Below are 20874 nucleotides of genomic sequence, written 5' to 3' on the forward strand. Positions count from 1 at the left end.
CAGAGATGCTTCAGATGTAGGATACCAGTGCATCTGTGTGCAGTGCAGCAGCTGCAGGCTTGGTGAATGCAGCATTCCTTGCTGCTTCTGCTCCCACTCTGCTGTCAAATGTAACAAAGCCAACTGGCTGTTGTGATGTTAGCTTGATCAGTGAACCTTCATATCCCTTAAACGATTGAAAGAGAAGATAAAGCACGGTTTAATATCCATAGAAAGGCCACTGATAAAAAGCATAGAGACCTCCTCTTCACCATTGTTAGCTTCTTCACTTTTTGTGCTCATGACTGGGGAGCTGATTGAATCCGTTGGATCAGGTTGTGGAGAGGTGGTCCGTGGTCCGAAGGTGTGCTTTACCTGTGAATGGAGAAACTCTAGAGATGATGTTAGCTGCTGAAAGTATCTTTGCATATCTCCTCTCATTCTTTCCTTGCCAAGGTGGGTATCAGTATGAAGACACATTTAATTGTGTCTGCCTATTTCAACATTCTCAGTCATCTTGAAATCTTTACTCTGTTCACTATTTATGACATTATAAGTTTTATACAATCCATAAACTTCTAAATTATACTGCCTAAAAAGTTCAGTCAATTGTAAACAACAATCAATGGTCCCAAAATCAAACTCTCAGGTACCTTATTCAGGTTACTCAAAAATTATGTTCCCTTAACAAATTGAGACTTGGCTAGTGTGAAAGCTGTCAGGAAAAGTTTTCCAAAATCGAGAACAGCAAGAAAACAACAAAATATTTCCTGTGCTTTAGCAATTGAAGGGACAGTTTCAGTCTGATTTAAATCTTAAATATTCTTGGAAAACAAATGCCGAATATATTAAAATATGTTCTCCAAATGAAACTTCCAAAATAAAACAGTCGGAATTACAGTGGCAACTTTGGTAGCGATCAACATTCTTTGAATTTGCAATATGAAGGGCCAATTAAATCTTAACAATAATTAATAGAACTTAAGCAGCTCAGCCTCAAGTTCTTACCAAAAGCCTCAAATCTTAACAAGATATCAAACTCAAAATGTACTCTTCTTTTTGTGTACACTCTGCATTAAAAACACAGCAGCAAAGATATTTTAATACAATACTCTCATCTGGCTAAAGCATGACCACTGACACAGCACAGAGGACTTGAACCCCAAATCAACCCACCCAGGGGACTCAAACCCCAGTACCACGCAGAGAGCTCAAACCTCAATCACACCCCCCTGGGGACTCGCACCTCAGTACCACGCAGAGGGCTCAAACCTCAATCACACCCCCCTGTGGACTCAAACCTCAGTACCATGCAGAGGACTCAAACCTCAATTACACCCCCCTGGGGACTCGAACCCCAGTACCGCACAGAGGACTCAAGCCTCAATCACACCCCCCTGGGGACTCGCACCTCAGTACCATGCAGAGGACTGGAACCTCAATCACACCCCCCGGGGACTCGCACCTCAGTACCACGCAGAGGACTGGAACCTCAATCACACCCCCTCCTCCCAATGCAGTGTAGAGGACTCGAACCTCCGTTTGTCAGCACGTTTGCTAAACTGTGCCTCTCGACTAAACTAATTACCGTTCGAGGAATCCGTAGAATAGGCAGCAATTGAGCGAAGGGACCATCTCCGGCACACAGGAATATCGAGAGAGACCAAGGTTTAAAATCTTACCTTGTGGGCTTCTCCATCTCTAGACACTGATGTTCTGGGCATCCACTGACACCATCCAATTGTAACTATCCGTTTGGATCCTGCTGACTACGCCAATATTGTCATCCCATTTCCCTCCCCTCTCAGTTGAAGCAAAACGCTCAGAGACACAGTATAATTTTATCTCCTTCATCTTTATTCCAGGCCCTGGAGGGAGAGAGAACAATTGCCGATGTGCACAGGGACATACTTCACGGTCTTCCCTGGAAAAGCAGTTTCTTGATGAATAATATAGTCATTTTACAGGGAGGAGCATCCAGATAAGGCCACATACATATTCAATGGGTGACCATTACAATCAGCGAGCATCAACAGTAAAGATTAAGCCATTTGATGTTACACAATGAATGTCCTTAACCTCAACTGGCTTCTCATAATGAATACTTTTCACCTTGTTAAACTATTACCCTTGCCTCCAGCACCCTATTGTTAATTGCAAGTTCTTATCTGATCTGAGTCATGCTCAGCTAAACCTCTTGGTTCACAAAACTCAGAACTTAACTCTTTCCCTGTCAGCTATACCCTATACACTTTCTCATTCTAACCTTAGACTGATGCCCTTAAGTCCTCAATTCTCCAACCCTGGGAAAAAGACTGAGTGCATTCACACTATCATGCCTCTTCATGATCTTATACACCTCTATAATGTCCCCCCTCAATCTCCTATGCTCTAAAGAAAAAAGTCCTAGCTTGTCCAAACTCTCCCTATAATTCAGATAATTAAGTCTAGGCAACATCCTTGCAAACTTCTTACCAGTTTAAGAACATCCTTCCTATAACAAGGTGACCAAAACTGAACACAATTCTCCAAGTGCAGCCTCACCAACATCCTGTATAACTGCAATATAACTTCCCAACTTCTATACTCAGTGACCTGACTGATGAAGGTCAATATGCTAAAAGCTTTCTTCACTGCCCTGTCTACCTGTGACCCCACATTCAGAGAAGTGTGAACCTAATCTCCAAGATCTCTCTGTTCCACTACATTCTTAAGGCCTTACCACTCACCATGAAACTCCTATCTTGATTTGACTTTTCAAAATGCAAGACCTCACCCTTATCTATATTAAACTCAATTTGCCATTTCTTAGCCCACTTCCCCAGCTGACTAAGGCCCTGCTGCAATTTTTGAGAACCTTCCTCACTGTCCACAATACCTCAATTGTCAAAACCACAATTTTAGTGTCAACAGCAAACTTACTAATCATGTTTTGTACATTCTCATTCAAACTATTGACATAGATAACAAACAATAATGGACCCAGCATCGACACCTGAGGCACTCCACTAGCCACAGGCCTTCAGTCTGACAAGCATCCTTCCACTATTACCCTCTGCTTCCTACCATCAAGCCAATTTTGTATCCAATTTGCCAGCTTGCCCTGGAATCTATGCGGTCTAACCTGCCAGAGCAGCCTACTATGTGGAACCTTATCAAAGGCTTTACTGAAATTCATTAGGACTATGTCTACCGCCCTGCCCTCGTCAACCTTCCTGGTCACTTCATCAAAGAACTTTAACAAAGTTGTGAGGTATGATCTCCCACTAACAAAGCCATGCTGACTACTCCTAATCAAACCCTGTCTTTGCAAATGCATATATATCTTATCTCTCAGAATCTTCTCAAGTAACTTACCCACCACAGATGTTAAGCTAACTGGTTTATAGTTCCCAGGTTTTTCTTAGCAGCCTTTCTTGAATCATGGCACAACATTGGCTACCCTCCAGTCTTCCGGGACCTCACCCGTGGCTAACGATGATGCAAAAATATCAGCCAGGGCCCTGGCAATTTCTTCTCTACCCTCTTGCAGTGTTCTTGGACATATATGGTTAGGACCAGGTAGATTTATCCATCTTCATACATTGTAATACATCCACCTCCTCCTCTCCTGTGATATGGACTGTCCCCAAGCTATCACCATTAACTTCCCCAAGTAACCAAGTCTTCATGTCTTTCTCCATGGTAAACGCAGAGGAGATATGTTCATTGAGAATCTTGCCCATCTCCTATGTTTCTACACATACATATCCACTTTGGTCCTCGAGGGGCCATTTTCTCTCTCGATTAATTCTTTTTCCTTTAATATATTTAAAGTGCCTCTTTAGATTTAGCCTAACGTTCTCAGCCAAGGCGATCTTGTGCCCCGCTTTTGCCCTCCTGATTTCCTTCTTCAGTAAACTCCTGTATTCCCTAAATACTTCCAGGGATTCCCTTGAACTCAACAGCCTATACCTGCGCCACGCCTCCTTCTTTTTTCTGGCCAAAGCCAAATTATCTCTTGTCATCCAGGGTTTCTTCTTCCTGCCAACCTTGACATTCACTATGTCCCCCATTTCTAGAACCTCCAACAGGAAAAGACAAGGTAGATAACGATAAACTATATGTTTATTGTTATCTACCCTGTCTTTTCCTGTTAATATCTTGAAGACTTGGATCAGATCATCCCTTAACCTTACAAATTCAAGAAAAAACAGGCCTAATTTGTATAATCTCACCTCATATCTTAATATCATTCTTGTAGATCTATGTTGTACTTCCTCTAAAGTCCTTCTGAGGACCGAATCAGCTCACAGCACTCCAGGTGTGATCTAACCAGGGTTTTGCACAGCTGCAGTATAGTAACATGGAAACTTGCAGAGAAAATAAACTCATGATGGTAACCCCTGAGCCCTTTAGCCAAAATGGCTATATCAACCTCCTTCTTGAAAATACTTAATGTTTTGGCCTCAACCACTTTCTGTGGTACTGATTTCCACAGGCTCACCACTGTCTGGGTGAAGAACTTTCTCCTTGTCTCAGTGCTAAAAGGTTTACCCCTTATCATTAAATTGCAACCCTTGGTTCTGGAGTTCCCGACCATCGAGCACATGTTAAAATCTTTGCTGCACTCCCCCAATAGCAAGAACTTCCTTCTTCAGATAAAGAGATAAAAACCACACACAATATTCCTGGCCTGGCCTTGCCAATGCCCTGTACAATTGCAGCAAGGGATCCTTGTTTTTTCACTATGTAGATCAACATACAGTTTATCTTCTATACTCCCTGCTGCACCTGTGTGCTTACTGTCAGCAACTGGCGCACAACGATTCCTAGGTCTCATTGAAAATTCCATTCTCTCAATTCACAGATATTCAAATAATGATCTATCTTCTTATTTTGCGACCAAAGTGGATAACCTCATATTTATCCACATCTGCTATATATTTGCCCACTCACTCAGCCTGTCCAAATTTCACTGCAGCATCTCTGAATTCTCCGCACAGCTTACGCTCCCACCCAGCTTTGTGTCAATTGGAAATTTTGAGATATTACATTTACTTCCCTCATTTATTAGTCATAGTATTGAGTACAGGAGTTGGGAGGTCGTGTTGCAGCTGTACAGAACATTGATTAGGCCACTGTTGGAATATTGAGTGCAATTTTGGTCTCCTTCCTATTGGAAAGATGTTGTGAAACTTGAAAGAGTTTAGAAAAGATTTACAAGGATGTTGCCAGGATTGGAGGGTTTGAGCTGTAGGGAGAGGTTGAATAGGCTGGGGCTGTTTTCTCTGCAATGTTGGAGGCTGAGGGGTGACCTTATAGAGGTTTACAAAATTATGAGGGGCATGGATAGGATAAATAGACAAGGTCTTTTCCCTGGGGTTGGGGAGTCCAGAACTAGAGGGCATAGGTTGAGGGTGAGAGGGGAAAAACATAAATGAGACCTAAGGGGCAAATTTTTCACTCAGATGGTGGTGCGTGTGTGGAATGGGCTGTTAGAGGAAGTGGTGGAGGCTGGTACAATTGCAAAATTAAAAAGGCATCTGGATGGGTATATGAACAGGAAGGGTTTGGAGGGGTATGGGCCAAGTGCTGGCAAGTGGGACTAGATTGGGTTGGGATATCTGGTCGGTATGGACGGGTTGGACCGAAGGATCTGTTTCCACGCTGTACATCTCTATGACTCGGTGACTCCATGTAAATCATTAAGATATATTGTGAATAGTTGGGGTCCTCATTCCAATCCTGCAGTACACCACTAGTCATTCAGAAAAAGACCCATTTATTCCTACTCTTGTTTCCTGTATACTATTCATCTCAATACACCAACCCAGTCCCATGAGCTTAATTCTACACATTTTCAGGATGATGCCATGATGTCAGGCAGGCACTGGGCTTCATACTAGAGAAGTTGGAGCAATGCAACGACACATTGTCTGTCATATCCCTCACTTTGCATCAATGCAGCCAGTCTGGTGACCTGCTACTTGCCTACATGGATAGGTTTCACAGTCAGGAGTGGCTGGAGAGTCGCTAACGTCCGGACTCCATCATCCCACTCATTGGTCCTCAGGATGAAGGAGGGCTGAGTGTGTGATGGGGAGCCTCACAAGGAGACAGGGCAGAGTCAGGAGGCACCCAGGCAGAGGAGGAGCCACACATAGATCCCATGACAGTGTCCACTCAGAAGACCTTCACCCTGCCTGCACCCCTCCTCCGACCGTTGGAAATTCCAGGCGAGGAGGTCTTGCTTGTCTAGACACAAGTGACTCCAGGGTCACATGATCAAACCTCCAGGGGCAATAGGCTCCAGTAAAGAGCAGTCTCCATTCACGTCTTCTATGGAGCATTGTAGCTCAATGCATCACAATGGAAGGGAGAGAACGAGAGAATTGTACCAAGTACAGAAGGGGAGCTCAGCTTACAAAGTGAGACATATGGTTTATTTTGCACACAATGTTGTATCAATTATTTGTTTCATAAAACTTCATTTTTCATTGTTCATGAGGTTGTCCCTGTCTCCGTTTATTCTCTAGACACCGAGCATCACTCTTGGCCATTAATGAGGAGCAATGTTTGAGGATGTATGATATATCAGAGGGGAGCAGGAGCAGCAATGTGTGTACATAGCATCAGCTCACTCTGACAGCTCAGGTACCCTCCCTCCACCATTCAACACTGCTTACTGTTCCACTGGCTGTGTGTGTGGGAGTGTACATCAGAGAGAAATCCCCAGCCATAATGGTGACATGGAGGAACAATGCAAAGAGACAGTCAATGCTGCAGGATGGCCAGGGAGTAGGAATTCTGCACGCCCGTGTTGCCAAGATATGGTAAATGCTATTCCCCTTTGACTGGTTGATGATGCAGCCCCTCACCCCTTCCCCACCAGCCTCCTCCACTCACATATCCAGTAACTTACTCTGTCCATTTTGAGTCCATTTACAAGCATTCTCCTCACCATTGTACACTATGTTCATTGTACATTCTATACTTTCACAATTGGCACAAGATTAAGTGGTCCTCGAGAACCCTGGCTGGCAGACAAGTATCTTCCAGATGGCACAACTACCCCCAGCTTGGCTCATAAGGAGAAAAATGACTGACCATGACCCAATTTCTGGAGCAAAGAGGCACAGCCTCTTTGTGCAACGCCACCCTGACCAGATGCCTGACTGTGGCTGAAGCCCAGGACTGGCATGAGACTTGACTAACTGTGCTGGGTCTGACAAATGGGGTGTGCCGCTGGACTGCCAAACATTGCTGGTTGCTGGTGTACCCACCTTGGCTAGTGTGTCCTTGCAGGCACAGTGTCAATACATTGGAGGATTCCAGGATGGTGGTGATGCCTCACTGAACATGGAATGCTAATGTATATGGTAAAAGGGTACATGTGGCTGATGCTGCTGGGTAATGCTGTCTTCTCTAGCTTTCCCACAGACAGTATGGAGGTCCTTTGGAGGAGGCAGCACATTGAACCTGTCAAGAATTGCTTTGGTTTCCATGGCAAATTGATATGGTGAGTTTGGTAAGATTGCAACCTATAGTGAGTTGAGCTGTTAACAAGGTATTTAAGAAGCAATGAGGAGCATTAGTAAGGAACTTGCTGCTGGCTAGCAAGCATCTCACTATGCCGCTTGAGAAAAGGATATAAGACATGATGAGATGTCAACATCGAGATTCTTCTACTCATCTCATCACAACCCACATTGCTCAGAGCCTAGTAAGACTGCCTGTTATTTCCATTTTACTTCGGTATTTCGTGTGAATCGTCCTGATGAGAGCAAAACAAAAAGCTTTGATGAAATGTGTCTATTTTCAGCAAAACTGAAGTTAATGAGCATTAGGGGCAAACTGTTGTTTGGAGTCATACCTGGCACAAATGAAGATGACTATGGTTGTTCGAGGTCAGTCATTTCAGCTCCAGGACATCTCTGCAGAAGTTCCTTAGGGTAGTGTCCTAGGCCCAACCATCTTCAGTCGCTTCATCTATGATTTTCCCTCCAACATAAGGTCAGAAGTGGGGAGGTTCACCAGTGATTGCACAATTCACAAGTCCATACCGAAGCAGTCCATGCCCAAATGCAGTAAAACCGGGACGATATCCAGGCTTGGGCTGATAAGTAGCAAGTACATTTACATCAGAGAGAATCTAATTAGCACTCCTTGATATTCAGTAGCATTACCATCACTGAGTACCTCACTATCAGTATCCTAGACATTGCCTTTAACCAGAAACTGAACTGAAGTAGCCATATAAGAGCAGGTCAGGTGCTAGGAATCCTACAGCAAGTAACTCACATCCTGTCTTCCTAAGCCTGTCCACCACATATGAGGTACAAGAAAAGATATAAATATAATTCTTCGGACTAAAGGGACCAAAGGATATGAAAAGAGAATGGAAACAAAACCTCAGTTAGATGAACAACCATGATCATGTTGAATTGCAAAGCAGGCTCAAGGGGCCAATCAATTCATGAGATTTTATATTTAATGAGCTACACCTATCCAGTGTGGTCAAACACTGTGGACTGAATCTTAACAGAAACTTGCTAAGTGTCATTTTTGTTCAGTCTCATGGAGGATTTCTCTTCATGAGGCCTGGCAGGTTTTTTCATGCTATCATCCCAAACTCAGCTCATTAATTATGTACAATGCCCCTGTGGCACCCATTCATTTGATGCTAGCCCAATTCTCCCACTCTCCGTAGGTGGAAGTACTCACCATAGCCTGGACATCCCAGAATTCCTGGCACAGGCACATCTTTAAAAGACCTGGTCAAACATTGGCAGTCCAGAACTAATAACATGAGAACTCAGAACAGGAGCAGACAATTCAGCCCTTCAAACCTGCTCTTCCAAGGCTGATCTCAACTTGGCCTCAACCCCACTTTCCTGTCTGCTCCCCATATCATTTCAACCCATTACTAATTAAAATCTGTATATCTCCTTCTTAAATTTGCTCAATCTCCCAGCATTCAGCATACTCTGAAGGAGTGAGTTCCACAGATTCATGACCTTGTGAAAGAATATATTTCTCCTCATGTCTGTTATAAAGCTGCTTCCCTCTAACCATGACCTTTTGTTCTAGAATAGATTAGATTACTTACAGTGTGGAAACAGGCCCTTCGGCCCAACAAGTCCACACCAACCCTCCGAAGAGCAACCCAGCCAGACCTATTCCCCTACATTTACCCCTTCACCTAACACTATGGGCAATTTAGCATAGTCAATTCACCTAACCTGCACATCATTGGACTATGGGAGGAAACCAGAGCACCCGGAGGAAACCCACGCAGACACGGGGAGAATGTGCAAACTCCACACGGACAATTGCCTGAGGCGGGAATTGAACCCAGGTCTCTGGCGCTGTGAGGCAACAGTGCTAACCACTGAGCCACCATGCCGCCCACCCCTCATGAGGAAACAACCTCTCTATGTTTACTTTTTCAAACTGCTTTCGCATCTTACAAAGTTCAATTAGATCCAATCTCACTATTCTAAATCCAGAAAGTATAACTGCTCAATCTGTCATTAGACTAACTCCTCATCTCTGGAATCAATCTAGTGAACCTCTTCTGGTGCAATTACATCTCTCTTTAAGTGAGGCAACCAAAACTGCACACAATTCTCCAGGTATTGCACAGTTTGGACAATTTATCTCCGAAATTGCAGATAAGGAGAAATTGCCATGTCACTTCACAGACATGGGGCCTGGGGGTCCTGAAGGACAGTGTGGAGCATAGGAGACCTGTCTTTTTCTGCAAGGAGCAGCCAACAAGGCTACACCAGGCCCTGCCAGGCTTGTCCAAGATTGGCATCCAGATCAGTGTGGTCTCAACTGTCCAGAAGAACACCTAGCAATGTTACTGAAGGTCAAATACCTTCTCTGCTGTGCAGGGTAAGTAATGCCATCTCTCTGTTACCTTACACTCACTCTATCTCTGCTACTTCATCCATTTCCCACCAAGGCACATACTGTACAACTCTCACTGTCACATGTAACATCTTCCCTGACTTGCTGTCATTCACACTAACCCCCGTGCTACTAACCCTGCACTGCCTCTGGTGCTTCTACCCACTCACTCACTCGGGACACCTCACCTTCTTTCCCCCACTTGCACCCACATTAATAGCTGTGGCAGCCACTTGTCTCCCTTTGTCTCATTGCAGGTGAAAACAGCCCACAAGAGGGTAGAAGGACCTAGGATGGTTGGTGCGATGCTGGACATTTAATTCCTCATCTCCTATGAGAAGAGGATCCTCACTGTGGCTGCCCAAGTGCTAATTGTGCCCAAAACCCTGGACTGACTTTTCCAACCATGCTCACATTGCACAAGGGCTGGGGAGATACCACCCTACCTCAATAAATCAAAACAGAAAAGCAAAGTAGTGCAGATGCAAATCTGCTGATGTACTTAGCAGGCCACATGGAATTTTCGGGCAGGTATAGTGTTAGCATTTCAGGTTGAAACCTTTTCATCAGAACAAATCTCACATTGTATAGGAGCACAGACAAACCATAATATTATTGAAGTGTCATTTCATTTCCTTTTGTAAATATCAGGTTTTGGTATTGTTTAATTTTCAGCCTGTAGGTTTGTGTTGTCACTGCTCTCTGGTCATTGTACCATAGATTTCTGGTGACAGTCTGTATCTATTTTATATTTTAGATGCAGAGCCTTTGTAAATTACTTTGCATATTCCACATCAAATGAAAACTTTCTTAATTGATTCTGAGTAGGAAAAGTCATCATAGTCCCAGAGGACCATGAGGAAGCTCTTTCATTAGAAAGACCTTAAGACCATAAGGAACAAAATTAGACCATTCACTCCACCATGTCTGCTTCACTATCTGACCATAGCTAATACGTTTATTAACCACATTCTCCTACCTGTGTTTTGTAACCTTTTATCCCTTACTAATCAAGAACCTATCTATCTTTGTCCTAAATACACTCAATGACTTGGCCTCTATAGTCTTATGTGACAATGAGCTCCACAGATTCACCACTCTCTGGCTGAGAACATTTGTTGTCATGTAAGTGCTAAAGGGTTAGCCCTTCACTCTGAGGCTATGCCCTCAGGACCTAGTCTTTTCCACATGTGGAAACGTTTCCATGTCCACTCTATCCAAGCCGTGCAGTGTTCTGTATGTTTCAATGACAATGGTGATTTAATCGCAGGATCACCATGCCTCAGACAAGGGGCGAGGTTGAGAAACTAGGACCTTCCTGGTGACCTCAGCCAGCACTGGAATTGAATCTCTGCTGTTAATATCACTCTGCGCTGCAAACCAGCCAGTTGAGCTAACTGACTCAGAATAAATACAATACTGAAAAGCCAAGTGAAAAGAACAGTTTATTTCCATCAAAACATAAAGTGAGTGATTTTTGCAGCTTATGAAATTAATGACTGAATTACAATCCATATGAATCACAAACTTAAAAGGACGGCAGAATGAGGACACACAACAGAATGGAATTTACGTGACCACAGCTTTAAAAGCAGTATCATGAGCAAACTACACTATGGTTATCTTCCCTGTTGTTCTTAGATAGCAATTTAAATTTGGTTCAGTCTGTGGGTTATTACTTTGTGGCATGTGGGCAAAATGCCTATAACATCAGCAATTGTCAATAATTGAATTACTCATAATAATGTGGTCTGAATTTAACAGAGGTATAAGCCAAACTTGTCAAGGTTAAAACACAGAGCTTATTAGAATCTCGCAAAATTAAGTCTCAAGTTCATTCAGCGATACTTCTAAAAGCTATGTCCACAGGTACACACAGAGAAAGGAGTATGAAGAGCAACACAGATGAATTGGACCTCTTCCAGCTGCCTAATGCTATCCATAAATCAGTTTTGCTTTGTAACATTATCAAAAATAAATTAGCACATATACATCATTTGATTAATTTGTGTTAACAACTTTAGTGTAATTACAATGATTGGGAATTGCTTGTCTTTTATTTTGACTACTGTCAGACTCCGTAGGATAAAGGAGATTTTGTAATCGGCTCTTAAAGATTGATGAGGCATAATAATAAATCAAAGGGTCAAGGCAACAGCTAATACTGCCTATAGACACACACAGCATGTATGCAAAGTAGAGCGAATCACTTGCTGCAAGATAAAAATGAAGATAGTGTACGAGCAAGATGATGTTCGTTGGTGCAAAGCAAACAATAAACACAGAAAGCACAATTATTGCAAGAAAAGAACCATGTGATTTTCCAAACTGGATTGTCTCATTTGCTGAATGAAGGGTTGAGATAATACATATATAGCAGACTGAAGTCACAAGCAGGGGAATTACAAACAGCAGAAAACACAAAGTGGGAAAATAGTAGACAGAGTAGCTCTGTAAGGTGGAGAGGGGTAGCACATCATGGCAGGTTGTAATGCCCAGCTCAGTGACATACACTGTTTGCTCAGTAAGGAAAAGAGGGAGGACACCACCAATAGCTACAAGCCACATCACAAGGCAAATTACAACTGTACGCCCCCAGGTCCTCCAGGTAGCAGATCGTATTGGATAGACTACAGCAAGAAATCGGTCAATACTTATGCACATCATCAGCAGCACTGAACAGTACATATACGCATAAAATCCACCAGTAACCAATCGGCAGAGGAAAGAGCCAAATCCCCAGTTATTGCCAGAAAAATGGTAAGTGATCTTTAGAGGCAGCATCAGCACAAATAACAAATCTGCTGATGCCAAGTTCATCATGTAAATTACAGCTGGTTTTGTCAATTGCATTTTCAGGGTGAATATTAAGATTGCCAGTAGGTTGAGAGGCAAGCTTGCAGTAAACACAAAGGTGTAAACAAAAGGAATCACAATAGTTGTCCAGGAACCCATTAGGTACAGTTTTGCTGTATCAGAAACTCTCACTTCGATGACTGAAGGTTGCGAGAGGTGCGTAATATTAAGTCCATATCTTGATAAAAATCCTGATATGTTCTGCTGTGAATTATTGATCCTGTTCACATTATTGTTCCTCTGAATTCCAAATTTACCAGCAAAGCTTTTGGCTATGTTGTTGACATTATGTCTTGATATCTTATCTGAAAAATAAGAGAATATTAATTAAGTATTTAATTTAACACTCTATTAAGGAAAGAAGAAAGAAGACCAGGAGAAGATCACATAGCCCCTTATGCCTGCTCTATCATTCAATGGGATCAAGGGATGAACCTTTATATGAATATTTTGTCCTGTTCCCACTGCTATCCACCTCTCCTACCCCCACCCTGCCTGTGTCCCTAATGCTCGAAAATCTACTGTTTTCAGCCATACTAATCCTCACTGTCCGAATGTTCACTGTGCCCAGACCTCTGCCATAAGAGTTTAAAAAGGACCACAACCTTCTAACTGAAGACATTTTTCCTCATCTGGGCTCACAGCATTCAGCCTGTTACTACCCTTTTGTGAGCTTTATTTCAATGAGATTGCCTCACGGTCTTCAAAACTTCACATAATAATACAATCCCTTTGACAGAATCACAGCACATCGCATGAACATTTGTTTTGCAATCACTCGCAATAGGAAGTATATCCTTCCCTGGGTAGGCAAGGCGGAGGCTGGGTAGTGCAGTAAGTAGCATTCCTACCTGTGAGCGAGAAACTTCTGCTTCAAGTCCAACGTCAGGACTTGATGATCAAGGACGGTGCCTTCATAACACAGCTAAATAGATGGTGTGTCAACGAGCAAATCCTTCCAAAGCAGGCAGTAAGAACAGGAGAGATTCCTGGGGTGTATAGTGGAAAGAAATTGGAGCCTTGACCATCACTATCCATTATTATCTGTTTGTGCAACTAATTCATCCAGTTTATTGTGATGCCAGATCTTGAGTTGTTAGATCTGCCATTTAGTATGGTGATAGTGGCAGATAACATGATGGAGAGCATCCTCAATGTGAAGACAGGACATCATCTCCACCAGAACAGTGGTGTCTCTTACTGATGTTGTTATAAAAGGTGCATCGATAGAAGGCAGATTGGTGAGGATGTGATGAAATTTCTTCATCAGACTGTGGTGAACCCATGGAATTTTCTGCCACAGAAAGCGGTTGAGGCCAAACGATTGAATATTTTCAAGCTGTATCTAGATCTAGTTTATAGGCTAAAGGGATTAAACAGTATGGGGTGAAAGTGGGAAGAGGGTACTAAATTAGATGATCAACCGTGATCATATTGAATAGTGTAGCAGATTCAAAGGACTGAATGGCCTACTCAAGCTCCCTTTTTCCATGTTTTTCCTTCTTGTTAGTTCCTTCACCACCAGTTATAGACTAGTCGAGCAGAAAGGTAATTTAGGACTGCAACAGCCCAATCAACAGTAGTGCTGTCCAGCTACTCTTGATGATAGACATTAAAATTCCTCATTCTCTGCCCTGGAGTACATTTTGTGCCCTTGATATCTTCAGTGCTTCCTCCACATGCTGTTCAACATGGAGGAATACTGATTCATCAGCCGAGGGAGGTTGGTAAATAGAAATCAGCAGGAGGTTTCCTTGTCCATGTTTGACCTGGGAGTCATGAGGCTTCATAAGGTCCAGAGTCAATGTTGGGAACTCCCAAGACAACCCCTCTCCTGACTGTATACCACTGTACTTTCACTTCTGCTGAGCCTGTTCTGTCAGCGGAAGTGGTCATATGCAGGTATAGTGATGGTGTTGACAGGGTTGTTGTTTCTAAGGTATTATTCCATGTGTACGACTTTGTCAGATTTTTGTTTGACCAGTCTATGGGACAGCTCTCCCAATCTTGATGCTAGATCATAGGTATTAGTTATGGGGACTTTCCTGGGTCAGTAGGACTGTGTTTGCTTCTGTTGTTTCCATGTTTAAGACCTTTTAGCAGTGAATACAACTGAATGGGTTGCTGGGCCATTTCAGATGTCTGTAAAGAGCCAACCATATTGCAATGTGGTCTAGAGTCACATGCAGGCCAGATCAGATCAGGATAGCAACTTGTCTTCGCTCAAGATAAGAAATTAATAAAGAAGTAATGATTAAAACTATGAATTAATAAAACTTTTTTTTTCACATCTAGGCTTTTTTTGAAAGCTCCTTCCCATCAGTTGTGATATATTTTAAAATGTCTCATTTGCCTCATTTGTTGAATCAATTCAGCTCAGTCCTTGAAGTAACAATTGGAAGTTCGCTACAGCAATCCGAAACGAATCCCGTTGTTCCATTCTCATCCTGTAGCCCTGTATTATCTTCGACTTGCAATGTTTATCTGCCCAGTTCTCAAAAGATTCACTGGTCTTCACCCCTGTGACAAACTGTTCTGGAGTCTTACAATCGTGCAGAAAAAAAAAAATCCCCTCTCCTCACTTTCTCACTAGCTACATTAAATTGCTGTTGCTTCATCACTAACTCCTCAAACAATGAAAATTTTCTTTCCCTATTCATCTTACAATTCCTCAATATTTTTCTCAACCTTGATTCCATTCATCTATTGTGACAAAAGTCACAATATTACAAATAAGTCTCAGGAGTGAGATCTGAACTGACAAGACATACCAGGATGCGGAACATACGAACTTAAATATTTTGCAGAATAATTTCTCGCCAACTGCTAATACAATTTGCATGAACATGCAACTGTGCAATATATCATGGCAACTGTTGACAGACAAATTCCAAACTGTGAATAACCATGATCAAAACATTTTCGTGTAAATGCAGGGAGTAGCTGTATTAGCCTTACGTTTAAAACAATTAGGATTTGCCCATCTATTCCAGAGTAAGTGACATAGAATTGTACAATTTTTTGAAGAGGACTATCAAAAGACAAAATACAGGGAAAACGAATAGCTTTAGTTGATGTGCTCGGCACAATGAACAAAAGAATAAAGAAAATTTACAGCCCAGGAACAGACCCTTCGGCCCTTCAAGCCTGAGCTAATCCAAATGTACTGTCTAAACCTGTTGGTCAATTCCTAAGCATTGCTCCCCACCTACTCATGCATCTGTCCAGGCGCATCTTAAATGAATCTACCATGCCTACCACCTCTGTTGGCAATGCGTTCCAGATGCCCACCATCCTCTGTGTGAAGTACTTGCTCCGTGTATCCCCCTTAAATTTTCCACCTTGAAGTGTGACCTCTCGTTATTGAATCCTTCACCCTGGGAAAAAGCTTGTCTCTATCCACCTTGTCTATACCCTTCATGATTTTGTAAACCTCAATCAGGTCCCCCCTCAATCTCCTTTTTTCTAGTGAAAATAAACCTAACCTACTCAACCTCTCTTCATAGCTAGCACCTTCCATATCAGGCAACATCCTTGTAAACCTTCTCTGCACCCTCTCCAAAGCGTCCACATCCTTTTGGTAATGTGGCGACCAGAACTGTACACAATATTCTAAATGCGGCTGAACCAATGTCTTGTACAATGTTAACATGACTTGCCAGCTTTTATACTCAATACCCTGTCCAATGAAGGCAAGCATACTATATGCCTTCTTGACCACTCTATCCACCTGTGCAGCAACCTTCAGGGTACAATGGACCTGCACTCCCAGATTTCTCTGTCCATCAACTTTTCCCAAGGCTCTGCCAATCAATAGGATCACTGCTCTAGAATTAGACTTGCCTAAATGCATCACCTCACAATGCATGTAATGCCTCTTGTGCTGCCAAGAGGCATTCAGTAAGTTGGAGTATTCTTGCTAGAAGGATTCTCACAGCCCATTTCAAAGTTTGAAACTGGAATCGGTACCACTTCAATGTAGTGCTGATGGGCTGCTAAATTATCAAAGTTGCCACCTCTTATATAAAACATTAAACCAACTGATATATGTGTCTTCCTGTAAATATAAAACACGGTAAAGTGATATCTAGAGAAGAGAAGGGGAATTCTGCAGTGTTGGGAACAACCAACACCACCAAACTGGATGAAAAGAATGTTTATCTGAATGCAGTCACAGCATCGTTGTCGCATAAATGGGACTACAAGAGGCCATTTAGCCCCATGGGTCTGTTCCACCATTCTGTGAGATTATTTCTTACATCCCTTTTTGCCCCAAATACAGTCTTAAGAGTTATACAGCATAGAAACAGATCCTTCGGTCCAACCAGTCCGTGCTGAACATAATCCCAAGCTAAACTAGTCCCACCTGCCTACTCCTGACCCACATCCCTCCAAACCTTTCCTATTCATATACTTATCCAAATGACAGGAAGTTCACTCCATACACGAATCACCCTCTGTGTAAAAAAATTGCCTCTCATGTCTTTTTTAAGTCTCTCTCCACTCACCTTAAAAACGTGCCCCCTAGTTTCAAAATCCCCATCCTAGGGAAAAGACAACTCTCACTAACTCTATCCATAGCTCTCATTATTTTACAAACTTGAACTCTACAAATATTTTGGGTTAACAGTAATTGATCAATCTTAGTTTTGAAATTAACAATGCACTCACCATCAACTGTCATTTACAGAAGATAGTTCCAAACATTTGGGACTCTTGGTGTGGACTCCCTCCCACAACCCCCCCTAACGTTAGTCCTGAAAGGTCTAGCTCCAATTTTAAGCAAAGATCCTGAGATCTTTGAATAGTGGAAATGGTTTCTTTCTCTTTTTAAACTTATCAGTTTCTCTTAACATTTTGAAAACTTTGATCAAATCAGCCCTTAGTCCTTCTAAGTTCCAGGAAATATGGTACTTGGTTGTGCAATGTTTCCTCAAAGGTTAACCATTATGATGGCATTGCTTACTTCTCATGTTCATCAACAGTGACTGCTCTTCACATGTTAATTAATTAGCTTAAAATATTGGTGATAGGCCTGTTGATGAGCCTGGCAATGTAAATGCAAAACTTTGAAAAATATCTATGGTTCTTTGGGATTAACCTTCTGCTTCTGAATGATGTTATCAAACATAAATATAAGCAGGAAAGTTCACAGCAGACTAGTCCAAAATATTTCTCTGCTTTCTAAAGATGACAGCTAGGAGAATATAGGAATATTAGAACAGAAAGAGGCTATTCGGCCCATTAAGTCAGCCCTGCCAATCAACAGGATCACTGTTGAGCAAACTCTTCAATATCTTTTACCCACCCAAACCTTGAAAACTACTGGTATCAGAAATCTGTAAGGCTTTACATTAAACATACTCCAAGGCTGAGCTCCCACATGCCTCCGTGATACAGAACTCCAAAGGTTAAGGTTCGTCTGAGAAACTGGTGAGCATTCCATGAACTCTCCAGTAAACCATTTATCATAATTTCAGGTCAACTGTTAGCCTAACCTGTGCTAATCATGGGCAGCAGAGAATAGAGAACTGTCTTCTTTCAACAAAAAGAAAATTATGGAAAAACATATGAAGCCTTTAGCTATCAGTAAAGATTAGATTACTTACAGTGTAGAAACAGGCCCTTCGGCCCAAACTTGCAAAAAAGCAACCCATCCCTTCACCTAACACTACGGGCAATTTAGCCTGGCCAATCCGCCTAACCTGCACTTTTTTGGACTGTGGGAGGAAACCCGTGCAGACACGGGGAGAATGTGCAAACTCCACACAGTCGCCTGAGGCAGGAATTAAACCCAGGTCTCTGGCGCTGTGAGGCAACAGTGCTAACCACTGTGCAACTGTGCCGCCCAGATAACATGGAAGAGTCCAAGTGCTTCCTCTGAATTTTAGAATTAAAATTAGAATTCCTACAGCGTGGAAACAGGCCCTTCGGCCCAACAAGTCCATACCGACCCTCCAAAGAGTGGAAGCTCAGTAGAGCAATGCTGTGGTATCAGTTACATTTGGAAAAGCATTTTAAAAGTTAGCAATGTAAAACATCGCAAGTTATATCACATACCATCTCGCACCAGAAATTCATAAATTTCCTTCAGGTCTGGTACCTGTAATGATTGTAATGAGGGCAGCCACGTGGACCTCTCAGAATAAGAGCTCCTTGATTGAGGCTGTTAATCTGGTCCAATTTGGGAGCCCTGGCTGACAGATAAAAACAGGAGTGTCAGAAATTCTGTCCATTTTTGAGAGCAGGTTCTGAGGGAGCAGACCAGTGTTAAATACTATTTATGTGTAAATAAAGGATGACTTGGTGATGGGATACCAGGTTCTGTGGAGTTATTTCAGTACCTCAGGGCTATACTATGGCAGGATACCATCCCACTATTGTGCCCTCTTTCCATGCTGTTGTTATGCAATTCTATTGGGGCAATTTAGTTAAAGATTTGATTCCAGTTTTGAGTTTGTACACTCTCTTGCCTGGTTTTTTGTCAGCTGTATTTCTAACTGCCCATTCCCGCAAACTTGCAAATAAACAGGTGAAAGGCTAATGTCACCCGAACCTACTGTGTAAAACAAAACTCAATGATTTTTAACATATTTTACATGGAACCTGGCACCACTGAGAGGGGAAAGCTATAAACGAGACCTTTCACGCAGAGGGTGGTACGTGTATGGAATGAGCTGCCAGAGGAAGTGGTGGAGGCGAGTACAATTGCAACATTTAAGAGGCATTTGGACAGATAGATGAATAGGAAAGGTTTGGAGGGACATGGGTCGGGTGCTGGCAGGTGGGACTCAATTGGGTTGGGATATCTGGTCAGCATGGACAGGTTGGACGAAGGGTCTGTTTCCATGCTATGACTCTATGACCAGTAGACAGCATGAGTATAAACTAATTAGAAAGTCCTGGTTACTTTAAACTTTTCTGTGTTAAATAAACTGGGACTGTGATGCTGACATAAAGAGCCATTTTCAATCAGTAGTCTGTGATATAGTACACGGAAGAAAATATTAAGTATGAGATGATTAAACCCCCATAAAGGGAGCGGCTGGTTCTGGTCAGTAGACTTTGCTTGTCTCGGAGCTAATCTGATCCTGGTTTACTGTCCCATTTAACTGTGCTCAAGTACCAGATAGACCCTGGCCCTGTTCCTATCCCTTCTGCCCTCTCCTCAGACTGATTTCCTACCAGTGTTGAGAGCTGAGATGGTGGACAGCAGGACGACCCACAACACAAGCTGAACTGTCCAGCCCATCCCGAGTGGAAGTTGCCGCGGCTTTCTGTACAATCCGGATCTCCCGGACTCTCCCTCCGAGCCTCCACCACAGGTCTCCCTCTCTGGGAGATCAGTTAGTACTTCAATATCAGGAGTTTGTCAGGCGAGATCGGTTGGAAACTTTTCCACTCCGAAATACAATTATGGGCTATTCCGGCACTTCCTGGGGCACGGCTAAATGAGGTGGTAATTAGGGAGTGTTCTTAAAGGGGCCGTACCTAGCTCTCCCAGTGAACCATCCCATACTGTAACCACAAAGAAAACAAACGGTTATAAATGCACATTTTCTTCATTGTATTGTTAAATTCAAAGAGAATCTACACTTTAATTACTATAATGCTCGATAAAATACTTACATGGCCAAGGATAAGTCATCTCAAAGGGCTTTTGTAGTGAAATGGCAGTGTCCCTACCTCTGAGCCTGTTCAAGTCCCACCTGCTCTAGTGCTCTGTCATTGCAACTCTGATTATGTAGATTAAAAGGCAGTTAGCCCATTACAGTGAGGTACATAGTGAAGAGGACCACCCAACAATGACAAACTGCATTTTTCAGTCGTTAAATTGCAGAGAGTAAAAAGATAATCTGGTATGAGTTTTTGTACTCCTTACTTTGGAGAAGGTGATGGTGAGCTGCCATCTTAATCCACTACAGTTCTACAGTGGGGACTCCCACAGTGGAATAGGATGGAGGGGTTCAAAAAGAGAAAGTGCTAGAAAAGCTAAAAGGTCTTAAAATTGATAAATCTCCTGGCCCTGATGGGTTACATCCTAGAGTTCTGAGGGAGGTGGCTGAGGAAATAGCGGAGGCGTTGGTTGAGATCTTTCAAAAGTCACTGGAGTCAGGAAAAGTCCTGGATGATTGGAAGATC

General features: G+C 42.6%; 1 protein-coding gene across 2 annotated transcripts in view; it reads right to left on the minus strand.

Moving 5' to 3' along the window:
* The window catches only part of LOC122558546 (proteinase-activated receptor 1-like), a 47447-nt gene extending 27269 nt beyond the window's left edge, over positions 1 to 20178 (minus strand). The window contains exons 1-2 of one of the 2 annotated variants that reach the window (XM_043707279.1): positions 19918 to 20178; positions 11303 to 13037 (exon numbers count right to left, since the gene is read on the minus strand). In XM_043707279.1, coding sequence (XP_043563214.1) covers positions 11878 to 13037; positions 19918 to 19984 — 1227 coding nt within the window. In that variant the 5' untranslated portion in view covers positions 19985 to 20178 and the 3' untranslated portion in view covers positions 11303 to 11877. Of the gene's footprint in view, positions 1 to 11302; positions 13038 to 19917 lie in introns of those variants that run through there. The other variant, XM_043707270.1, reaches the window with a different exon arrangement.
* Between the last annotated feature and the right edge of the window lie 696 nt (positions 20179 to 20874).

The sequence above is a fragment of the Chiloscyllium plagiosum genome, chromosome 2 (assembly GCF_004010195.1).
Source record: "Chiloscyllium plagiosum isolate BGI_BamShark_2017 chromosome 2, ASM401019v2, whole genome shotgun sequence".
Classification (NCBI taxonomy): Eukaryota; Metazoa; Chordata; class Chondrichthyes; order Orectolobiformes; family Hemiscylliidae; genus Chiloscyllium; species Chiloscyllium plagiosum.